At 43.9% G+C, this 12,263-nt stretch overlaps 1 protein-coding gene across 4 annotated transcripts in view; it reads right to left on the bottom strand.

Moving 5' to 3' along the window:
• Positions 1 to 8,788, bottom strand: part of TOM1 (target of myb1 membrane trafficking protein) — a 31,336-nt gene extending 22,548 nt beyond the window's left edge. For 3 of the 4 annotated variants that reach the window (XM_079993867.1, XM_079993869.1, XM_079993868.1), the window contains exon 1: positions 8,629 to 8,788. In XM_079993867.1, the coding sequence (XP_079849993.1) occupies positions 8,629 to 8,680 (52 nt within the window). In that variant the 5' untranslated portion in view covers positions 8,681 to 8,788. Of the gene's footprint in view, positions 1 to 8,031; positions 8,182 to 8,628 lie in introns of those variants that run through there. The other variant, XM_079993870.1, reaches the window with a different exon arrangement.
• Positions 8,789 to 12,263: the final 3,475 nt, after the last annotated feature.

Raw genomic sequence — 12,263 nt, 5'->3', positions numbered from 1 at the left:
AATTTTTTTTACTTCCCTTCCCGCTTCCTTAGTTCATTTTATTATTTTCTTCTCCACTACATATTCTATTTCCCCCCAATATCTTCTTTTTCACCGTTTTTTATCCCAGTAATTCTTACTGCTGAATGTACTCTATCACTGCTAACTTTTTAATATGTTTACAATAATTGTCAAAACAATCTATAAAACATTCTTCTTGAAATATTTTTTCATCCTGATCTCTTATTCTGTTTGTTAATCTTTCCAGTTCTCTATTTCTCTACATTAATTTTGTCTGCCATTCTTCCTTTGTTGGTATTGTATCACCTTTCCACTTCTGAGCACATGCCATTTGTGCTGCTGTTGCATACATAACAAGAGATTTCTGATCTTTAAATACACTTACATCTATTATACCAAAAAGAAAAGCTTCTGGGTTTTTAACAAATTATCTTTTAAAACATTTTTTTCAGTTCATTGTAATGAGATTAAAAGTCTCAGGCTTTATGAATGGCAGCTGCAGCAGAACTGAGAATGGAAGAAAGGAAGAGGCAAGATTCCAAATATACACCCCCTGCCCAATATTTTTTCCCCACAACAGACCTAGAAATAGCCTCCATATGGTCAGAAGCACTGGCAGTCTGTGAGGTCACCATGACATCAGTAGCCTGTGCTGGCCACTGCGAGCCACTCAGCTGCCATGTACCTGAATGGTGGCAAACCCAGCAGCTGCTAAACCTTTGCATCACAACACTTTCTGGTACAAGCAACAGGTCCCCATCCCTCATGTCGCCAGATGCTGGTACAGTAGCCTATAAACAACTGCCTCCTGAGCCACTGCTGTTCCCAGGTCTCCACCTAGCGACAGCTTCTGACTGTAACCAGCCAACACCTGAGCCCTATTCCAGCTTTCTCTTCATGCCGCTGGCTTCAGGCCACTCGCCCTCTGGCAGTGCAAGGATTCTCCTTGCAGTACAGCATCAAAGACACGGGAGGGAAGACAGTGACTTCCTTGTTCTTCTGTTGTGTTGCAAGGAGAATTGCAATGGGGCGCTGTAGTGAAGCAACAGACAGCTAACATGGCCAGCAGCTAGGAGCAGAATCTCCATGCTGCAAGGCCAGAGAGTAGGGCAAACAACACGGGGAAAACACAGCAGCCTGTTTGTAAACTTCCAGAAATATCTACAGTGACTTTTGTCTTCTGGGTTTCTGGGGGTTTTCCTGTTGTTATTCTGTCTCTCACAGCTACAATAAACCTACCATTAAAATTATGGACTGGTCATTACTTCATCAGAGGGCAAACTTAGCAGGGGATCAAATACTTCCCCCCCTCACTGTAGGTTCTTTCGCATTCTTAAGGGCTCCCAAAGAGGCCCCATAAATCAAGCCAAATCAGGAGTAAATACGTGTGAATGTATAAAGAGGAAGGAAAATCAAGCTTCTTATTTCCATATGGATCTTGTCCTATGGGAGCCTTCTCATGAGAGGATAGCGGCTCGCCTTAAGACAGCAAATTCTGGGATACTCATTACAAGGCAAATTGTTACATAGTATTTTCATTATACAGTGGCACCTCGGGTTAAGTACTTAATTCGTTCCGGAGGTCCGTTCTTAACCTGAAACTGTTCTTAACCTGAAGCACCACTTTAGCTAATGGGGCTTCCTGCTGCTGCTGCTGCAAAGTTCTATTTCTGGGTTAGCGGAGTCTGTAACCTGAAGCGTATGTAACCTGAGGTACCACTGTATTTTTACTGGGGGGTGGGATGGGGAAGAGACACACCAAAATGTCATGGATTAACTCTGGTCGTACAAAAATGGAGAAGCTGTTTAACTTCTTAGCAACCAAATGAGTGGGATGGGTAACAGAATGCAATGAGGGCAAACCCAGTCTTCGTCTGATGGTGTCTCTTTCAGTCGGTGTTACTCACAGCAGAATGTTGAACAGCAAGTTGTTATTACCAGCGTCTCCACCCTGTAATCAGCTCAGCCTTAACCCCTTATGGCAAGTGGGCCCAGTAAGTCTAGGCAGAAGCCTGGACTGTGTACAAAGAGAAAATGGATACCAGCCTAGCAGCAGTGGCACATGAAAGTCTGCAAAATATTAGGCTGAAAGAAAGAGGGAAACAGAGAACAACTCTATCTATTGTTCACAGTAGCATGTACCAGTGGCCAGTGGAGTAGTGGGACAACTAAGCATTGTACTTACAAGTACAGGTAAGGATGGCCATCAATTGTACATGGAAGTGCTCCTCTGCCTTTGACAGGTATAAGGTAAGCAGAACTTCCAACACTTGACTGCACTGCAAATATCAGAAAAAGCTTTCCAGGAGAATTTCTGAAGCTCTGATGAAAGGGATGGAGAGGCAGACCTATCACTGCTGTCTAAGGAGTAGTCAAGGATGCCAATGAGATAAGGAGGGCTGGAAGTAATCTGCACGGAAGAGGCTTGGCAACAAGAGTCCTTGAAGGATGGTACAGTCGTACCTTGGTTTTCGAACAGCTTAGTTCTCGAACGTTTTGGCTCCCAAACACCGCAAACCCGGACTGAGTGACTGTTCCGGTTTGTGAACTGTTTTTGGAAGCCGGACATCCGATGGGGCTTCCGTGGCTTCTGATTGGCTGCAGGAGCTTCCTGCAGCCAATCAGAAGCCGTGCTTTGGTTTACAAACGTTTTTGAAGTTGAACACACTTCCAGAATGGATTTCTTCCAAGGTACGACTGTAAATGATAGGTAAAATACATAGCTGCTAAAGTCATCAGATCTTGACGATACACTGAAATTCTCTGTATCAGAAGCTAGCAATTTTAGTACCTTTTTAAAACAAAACAAAACAAAACCCAAAACACACGTGAGATAATTTCTGAGTATACCATACTCAAATTTCATTAGGTTATTAAAGTGGGGGATACCACTTTTGAATACCTCTCTGTGTAAAAAGACTCAGACTGAGCTGTTGAAAAGGGGGATGGATACTTTAATATTCCTCTTCGTTACATTTCCCTCTGCCTCGGTTCACTTTGCTAACCTCTACCCCAATGTGAAGAGATCTATTCAAGGTCCCAAAATATTTACTTTCCAGAAAGGAATGCAAACAAACTGCACATACTCCTCTAGCTGCTCAGGAAAGAGGCTTACTAATAAGAAGAAAAGTCCAAACAACTAGATGACTATTAATCCACCAATTTAGAATCCAGTTTTATTATGGCCAACAGCAAAAGCTTTGGAAATTGAAACAATTCCTTGTATTTTGACGCATGTAAAGTGCACACGGAAATCGGAGCAGAGACCAACACCAGCCAGTACATGGTGAGACAGGAGTGAGATTAGCAAATAAATCCAAGGACATTGTGAGCAACAATATGTAAGGAAGGCTGGGCATATGCTGCATATCCTAAGTAAAAAATAAACACAGAAAATCCAAACTGCTTTCAGAACTAAGGCTGCACATTTTCGCTATGCACAACGATTGTCGGACAGATAGATACAGATAGATAGATACAGATATATTGCAGTATTTCACCTATTTTAATGAAAGTAAATGTCCACATGTTAAATTCTACACAACTTTCCATGATGTGTTTGCTGGTCAGCACAGAACACACACAGGCAAGGTTTTACAGTGGGTGGCTAGCATTCAGTTCAGTGGGGTTTACTGCTAGGTTTATTGCAGCCCAAGAGCTTAACCATATTCTCACTAGGGACCATAGACTCATATTTTAGACTCAGCAGCATACCTGCAACACTGATATAATACTAGCATAGCTTATAGGATTGTTGGAAGAGTTGCTGCGGTAACAACTGGGAAGCATACTGAATCCAATTTTTCAAGTGTCCTGTAATAATTATAATTATTATGATGATTATTAAGTTCTGAAAGGAAGTAAATGTGATAGAACAGACATCTGTCTGTGAAGATACAGGCCTGGGACCTACACCTACGTACCTAGACCAGAAGTATATGGATGCCAGGATAGAATCTTTGTCACTGAAGGTGTTAGGACATGCAAACTGGGGACAGAGCTCAGCTGCCATCTTGGGTATGGGAAGGCCTCCATGAGATCTTTGGGAGAAAGGGGCTGTTCTTCTCCAGCCTAGGTAAAGGTAAATGGACTCTTGACTGTTAAGACCAGTTGCGGACGACTCGGGGGTTGCGGCACTCATCTCACTTTACTGGCCGAGGGAGCTGGCGTTTGTCCGTAGTCAGCTTCCGGGTCATGTGGCCAGCATGACTAAGCCGCTTCTGGCAAACCAGAGCAGCACATGGAAACGCTGTTTACCTTCCCACCGGAGCAGAACCTATTTATCTACTTGCACTTGATGTGCTTTCAAACTGCTAGGTTGGCAGGAGCAGGGACTGAACAACAGGAACTCGCCCCATTGCGGGGATTTGAACCGCCAACCTTCTGATCAGCAAGCCCTAGGCTCTGTGGTTTAGACCACAGTGCCACCTGTGTCCCTCTTCTCCTACCTAGCATAAGACAAAGGTGGGCATCATGTAGATGTAGACCTACCACCCCACAAACCCCTTTAAATTAATTTTAAATAGCATAAAATAGTTGACTGAAGTAAATTAACTCAACAAAATATAAAGTATATTATTTAGTCAAATTATTTTTCAGTAATCGATTATAAAGGAAAACAAATTAAAATCGTTATCAAACACACTTCTCTTCCAGACCCAAACAGAACATGCTGTTATTACTACTAATTCAACTTATCATCTGTTTTATGGAAACTGTCAGTGCCATTTCCAGCAATTAACAATCCCTCTGGCAGACCACAGACATTCAAGCGGAAGTGGTTGTGGGTGAGTGTGGGTGGTCCAATTCTGACACCTGACAATCTAGCTCAGAGTTTTTTTTAACTGCCTAATAGGGAGTCTCCTAAAATACCTATATGCAAAACCCTTCAACGTTCAACTCAAATTGTATCATCTCATTGATCCCATCCTTCATCTGAGTGAATGTGGGATTATCAGATGAAAAAAGAAAGGAGGGAGCATTACCACACGGGACCTCTGGAATGACCTTAAAAACAGAATGAGCTACACACCCACTCAAACACTATCTACAAAAGAAGTGGGCCACAGGGATGCTGACAGTGCTACAAACCTCTTCTGTCACTCTAACTGAGCATTTTAAAGAACACCTTTTTAGATGGACGCTTCATACAGCTGGAATTTTAATCAGTTCCAGCTTCTTATTTGTAATAAATCCATGGGATGGATTTTGAGTTAGTGATGTTTTTTTTAAAAAAAGGGGGGGAGGAAATCCTGGATTTTACCGCTTTGATGAAGATTTACATAAACACAAAGGCTATTCATTGGTCACATGAAGGATCTGGATGCTGGGCTCTGCTTCAAGAGCTGTAATTAGAACCATCCACACCTTCTGAAAACTAACCCAGGGCAACATGGCTTCTGCAGAGAAGGGTGTATCAGACAGCAGACACAGGAGCACAAATCTCACTGACAACAAACATGCCAAATTGGAGGTTAGCAAATGGAGCACTCCAAGCTTCAGCTTGTGCAAGCGTCTCTGGCTTACTTCAAAGTCAGTTCAGGAGGGTGTCAGTTTGCCTCCAGGGTGTGGCGACTGGCAATTTTGTCACACAACATTTAAGTGTTATGTTTTACAGGCTGGTCAGGTTATTTCAGATTTCAGGGGGCTCTGGTATGCTCTATAACTGAAGCATTTACTAGCTGTTCTCAAAATAAGGGCCAGGAAGGATGCATCAGTGAAAATTCTCAGTGCAACTATCAGATTAAGAATTTATTCTAAAGACAGGGTAGAACATCAAGGGCAACATTATATTGTTAACACACAGCACTGGCTGCAAATTTTGCAGTTGTAAAACATAGATTTTAAAATCGGACTTTAACCCTAGCTATTCTCTGTGATATGGTTCAATGCTGATTACATTGTTGTAAACAATACATGTGCCTCCCTTGAAAGAGGGCAAAGCTTTTAAGATGGTTTTGAAACTACAGAATAGGGATTTTAGAAATATTACCTAGAAAGAAATATTGCAGTATTTCATTCAGTTTCAAATCACTTTTACTCAAATGATTCATCAGGCACTACTTCACAATAATCCTAATTGGATAGATTTAGTCTTCATTCAGTATCTTATACATTGTTAAAGGTAAAGGTAAAGGGACCCCTGACCATTAGGTCCAGTCGCGGACAACTCTGGGATTGGGGTGCTCATCCTGCTTTATTGGCCGAGGGAGCCGGCGTACAGCTTCCGGGTCATGTGGCCAGCATGACTAAGCCGCTTCTGGTGAACCAGAGCAGCGCACGGAAACACCGTTTACCTTCCCGCTGGAGCGGTACCTATTTATCTACTTGCACTTTGACGTGCTTTTGAACTGCTAGGTTGGCAGGAGCAGGGACCAAGCAACGGGAGCTCACGCCATTGCGGGGATTCGAACCGCCGACCTTCTGATCAGCAAGTCCTAGGCTCTGTGGTTTAATCCACAGCGCCACCCGTGTCCCTATACATTGTTACTAGGAGATATTTTCTGAAGACAGACATTCTCAGTACAGTACAGTACAGCCAAATCAGTGTGTGCCATGGGAATGAAATAAGTAACTACGAAGAACTGTCATTTTATGCTAGCTCTTCCTCATGTTTCAACTTCTGAATCATCCTTCATTCATCAGTTACAAACTCATGACCAGTAACCATTTAAAGGGATTAAGTCTACACTGGACAGAAAATGCACAATTTTAACCACGTAATATCTCTATTGTCATCTTAACTTTTTTAAAAAAATAAAATAAAAAATACAGTAATCTCCACCTACTGGATCCTGACTCACCAGTGGGTCTGATAATCTCCAGAATTTTCCCATGCACTATGGAAGCTTCAAGTGAACATAGCATTGTCAGAAGATGGATATGAATGACAGAACAGAGCATTTAATTTCTGTCAGCCTTTAGTGCATCCTTAACTAATGAAACCTGGAGAAAATATACAGGATTAGGCACCCCACTCTACTCCACCCCACCTTTTTGGTGTGGGGTGCAGTGGCAGCCAAAATTGTGGTACCCCAAAGCTCTGTGCACAGTGCAACCAAACTGACCACACTCGCCTAAATCTGCCTCTGTGGTGTTCCTGTTTATGTAGAGTTTACAAGGAATCCCGAGGGATTTATCTGACCTCAGCTTTATAATCACTCGTAGCACACCTCCTACAGATACCACTGGATTGCCTCAGAAATAAAAATTTCCGTGCCTTCCAACTCAGAGCCAGTATCAGCGATAGTCATCTGCTAAACATCCTAGCAGGCCCGCCACCAGTATCCACCATGGGCTCTCTTTTTGTGGCTAGACTACCCAAAGTGTCAGGCAGCTGGGTCTCACTGCTGTTTAAATTTCCCACAATACCCAGAGCAACAATGCCAGCTACCCAGGGCTGTTCCTGCCATCCCAGCACATGAATCCATGGATGAAGGGCCACAACCTGTGCCTACCCCATCCATGTACACAGTGCAGGATTTACATATAAGCTAAACAAGCTATAGCTTAAGGCCTCACTCTCTTGTGCCCCCCCAAAAAAATTAAAGGAAAAAAACCCGGATGTACATTTCCAATATATAAGATAAAAAAACAAATAAAATAAAACCTACATACAGCAACAGTGTTTTGTGTTGTGTATTACTTTGATAAAATACATATTTTGTTATGTGCAAATGGCTTTAGATACCTATTAGGTCCATAAATTACCATATAGCATATATTCAACACAAAAAACAGTGACAATTTGCTGTTGGCAAAGGACAACTGGACATATAAAGGGCCCCATCACCTTCAGTAGCTTAGGACCTCATCAAACCTAAATCCGGCCCTGCATGTACACATCTAGTGGTTCCCTGGAAAGAATATCAAGCCTGTTTCTCTGGAAAGGCGCTTTTCTCTTATGTCTCTCCTCGGAACAACCATATGTGACTAGCAACTTTTAGGACTGTCTTTGGAGATCTCTAGGTCAAAAACAAGCTTGCCTGGAATGCTGCAAGGAGGTGCAAACAGAAGGCCCGAAAGCAGCACCTGTTTAAAGTGGCCTGCCAACAAATGCCGTTGCGACACCCGCAGCTTCCTCCACGCCTCTACACAGAGCCACTAGGTTGGCAGCCGAGGAGGGCAGCGGGACTTTCCCCTCAGCCAGGTACCGGTACTTTACAACCTCTCCATATTGTCCTCAGGCAGCCCCCTGCTCCCCTCGCTTTGGGAAGGTGGCCGGGGGGAGCAGCAAAGAGGCTTTGGCTCCAGGGGGCGTGGCGCCAACTCGGAGAGGGGCGCGGCCCCTTTAAATGAGAAAACTTTTTATCTAGTGCGCGAGACTCCTCCCGTCTCCCCCCTTCTCACCACAAGCCCCGATTGGCTTAGGAGGGCAGCCCCGAGAGCCCACCTACTAGCTCGCTCCCCATTGGCTAGCAGTCGTTGCCGATCAACATAATCCCGTCTTCCCATTGGCCCAGGTACCCTGAACCCCGCCTATTCACCGTAAAGGTAATTCCCCCCCCCCGCCTGAGGTAAGAACCTCGACGGGAGGGGGGGGAATGGAGGGAAATACGCGCAAACGCCACAGAAGCGAATTTGCGGAGTTGGTAAAAGGAGGGCCGCGGCGAGGTTTGGCGTTCTTACCGATGCGCTGCCCCACGGGAGAGCTGAAAGGGTTGCCCAGGAGAAACTCCATCGCCGCTGCCGCACAGCTCAGCAGAGATCAGCTGACATGGCCCGCGAGAGCGCGTCACGTGACCTCCTCGGGACCGAGAGAGGCGTGTCCGCGGACCTCCCTCCCACCCCCGCCCTCGTGACGTCAGCGCCCCGGCGCGTTCCAAGCTGAACTTCAAAGGCGATGTTGTTGGGGAGCTTTACGGAAGGGATGACTCAGCGCACCAAGGGGAAGAGCCCGATCCCAAACATGCTCGCCAGGAGAGCAAGCCTTAATGAGTGTGGGACTTGCTTCTTTGCGAGCATGCTTGGGAGTAGAGGTTTTCAGCGGAGAGGTCGATTGGTTTATGACGGTGGCGGGTGACGTCACAGAGGATTGTTAACTGGGACACAAGCACGCCCACACTCTCTCCACCCTTCCCCGGTGGTCTAATATGTTCCTTAGGCAGTTGCTGCTTTTGAAATAGTAATGTGGCCAGTGCAGGTCTTTTGCAATCGTACCTGCGGGTTTCATGGATCGTTGTGGTGCCTGCCAAACGAAAATGTTTTTCCTCCGTTACCATCCAGACTAAAGAAGCACAGGAGCAAAAACCTCAGCAGCTGCTGAAACTGTAGCAAACCAGCTTGGAGCTAGTCTTGGATTAAGAACAGGATACAGATATGATTGGGAAAGATGATGGGCTTCATAGCCTGGTGCTTAGTTGGAGAGGTAGGTTTGTCTGTTAACACAGCAATTAAAAACACACATAGAAATTTTAAACTGCTTCCAGCATTCTCGGTCACTAGAACTTCCTTTGGGAGTGTGTTTAAATCCTGCCTAACCACAAAAAAACCTCACAAACAAAAGAATCATGCACACGAATGTTCGCTTGAAGAGTAAATGGTTTCCAGATTTGACAACATACAGTATATAGGTGAACCATTGTGTTCTTCAAATGAACACACTAGGATTCCTCATGGCTGTTTCATATCTAGGCAATTACAGCACTGGACAGTATTTCAACTTGGGCAGCATAGCAGGCACAAAGTCATTCAGAATCACAGAATTTGTAGAGTTGGAAAGGACCCTGAGGATCATTTAGTCCAACCCCCTGCAATGCTGGAATATGCAGCTGTCGCATACAGGGATCAAACCTGCAACTTTGGCATTATTTTAAAATATTTATATGCCACCTTTCTGAGTAGCACTCTTCCAGAGTAGTTTCAATATTAAATTTCAAAAATAGTACCAATGAAAATGTGTAACATAAAACAAAATAGTAGTTCCAGAGAACCAGCAATTCATGAAGAACAGGTTAGGAAAAAAGGTCTCCTAGCCAGTGTTGCTTATGTAAAGACACCTTCTGACACAGTCTTAAACCTTCTGACAAAGTCTTAAGAATTACACAGAAACCCAATTGCAATCAATAAGTTAACACAGTGACCGTTACTGGTAGATCATACTGCTTGCTTTCAATCTAAAGAAAACTGGTGGAATGAGTGAAAGTAGAAAGATAGTTATGGACTATACTGAGGCATGTAAAAATCACCAAATAGAGAACTTATATAGTTGTGGAGTGTGGGGGTTATGAACAGGGATGTTGTAAAACTGATTTTTTAAAAAAAGAAGTAATTTGCCAAGACCAAACATCTCATAGATGAAATATTGGTGGTCATGAGGCATATGAAATTAATCAAGATTCAAGTTCCGATTTTTAAAAAAGTTTATATACATTAGCAAAACATTTATACAATGCAATTTGGACTAGATGGCAGGAAATAACAAATGTAAAAAAGTATGAGGGGTATATCCAAAGCTCTCCAGTACCAAATGTCACACAACACAGATTATACAAATGTTTACAAATTTTAAATAAAAATACATCAGTACATTTATCTTTTAAAAAGTCAAGTTTGCCATAGTGCAGATGGCAGAACTGAAGCAGAGCCCCTTCGACTGTTTGACTCAAAGGAAGTTTCTGACAATTACCGTATTTTTCGCTCTATAACACGCACCTGACCATAACACGCACATCGTTTTTAGAGGAGGAAAACAAGGGAAAAAACATTCTGAATGAAACAGTGGATGTATCATTTTTGGGCTTCATGCTGTGGCCACAGACATGTGATCTGATGGTGAATTTGGGGTGACCCAATGCAAAGATCCTGAGTATCCCTGTGGATCCATGCTTTGTAACCACGTTTTTGCACCATTGCAGCCCCAGGCAACAGTGGGTGCGTGATTTTGGGGGGGCAGGCTGTAGCCATGGACATGCTATGTGATCTGGTGGTGAATTTGGGGTGACCCAATGCAAAGATCCTGAGGATCCATGTGGACCTATGCTTTGTAACCACATTTTAAGTGGGGAGCAAAGGAAAAACAAATAAGGGACATGAGAGGGGTGTGCAGAGAAGCAGCTGGCTAAGAATGCAGGAGAGGGATTTAACGGGAGGGAGGAAAGAAAGGCAAAAGTTTCCCCCCACCCAAGCCAGCTATCTCTCTCTCTCTCTCCCTCCCTCCCTCCCCCTCTCTCTCTCCCTCCCTCCCCCCTCTCCCTCCCCCTCCCCCCCCTCTCTCTCCCTCTCCCCCAGCAGCACAGAAGCACAGAGAGGAATTCCCCTCTGCTTGCCTGGAGGGGAGGGGCTTTCCCTGCTCTTTGTTCCGTTTCAGCAAACACAGCAACGAAACAGAGGTGGGTGGGCAGTAAGACCCTGAGGCAGAATGCAGGAAAGCATCCACTTCCTCTTTTCAGTTTTCCCTTCTCCGTGAAGCGCCGCGATTTGATTTTTGCCTGATTTTTCGGCTCCAGGGACCACACATTCGCTCTATAACACGCACAGACATTTCCCCTTCCTTTTTAGGAGAAAAAATCTGCGTGTTATAGAGGGAAAAATACGGTATCTAGGTTTAAAGTGATTGCGCCAGGATTCTCTTCACCACTCAAATGTTACTTGAGACACAAAAGGCTCTGTAAAAATCAAGACGTTAGCTCCCAACACATGGGCTTGTTTACAGAATAGCACCTAATACAGCTAGCCTGTCCCCCTTGGGATTAACTAGGGAAAACTTGTGAAGAAAGTGATAACTTTTTTATTAAAATGTTGCCAAGAAGTTTGGAAAAAGTGGGCAGAAATAGTTTTCATACATTGAGCCTGTGATCCTAAAGTGGGTGGAGTATGTGGAATGCAAAGGTGGTTCTATTGCCATTGTCAATTTCCTACTGGGCTTAGAGCCAGCTGGGCGGAATGTGGGTAGGGGCTTTTAAACTGCCAAGACCACCCTAGGGGTCTGAAGACAGGGCATGGAATTTATTTATTTAATTTGCTAGTCCTGGAACCAAAATTATCCCACTGTCTGCTACTTTTAAGTTTTCTAAATAACAAGTGGCAGAATATAAAGTTTTCAATTTTTGTTTCCAGCCACCATCCAAATCCCACCGCTACTATTTCCTTCATTGTCAGCCTATGCTTGAAAACGGCAGATAAAATGTAATTTTGGCAGGGTATCCAGGTAAAAACACATAGTTCTCATTTTCCATACATGGTTGGTGGAGGGAATTTTTGCTTTCATTATAGCTATATACATAAATATACAATATAAATTAATCTACTACAGATGCAGTATA

Source organism: Podarcis cretensis (genome assembly GCF_951804945.1).
Source record: "Podarcis cretensis genome assembly, chromosome: 10".
NCBI classification, from domain to species: Eukaryota; Metazoa; Chordata; class Lepidosauria; order Squamata; family Lacertidae; genus Podarcis; species Podarcis cretensis.
The sequence above is the reverse complement of the archived record's forward strand: the minus strand, read 5'-3'. Positions and strand labels throughout refer to the sequence as shown.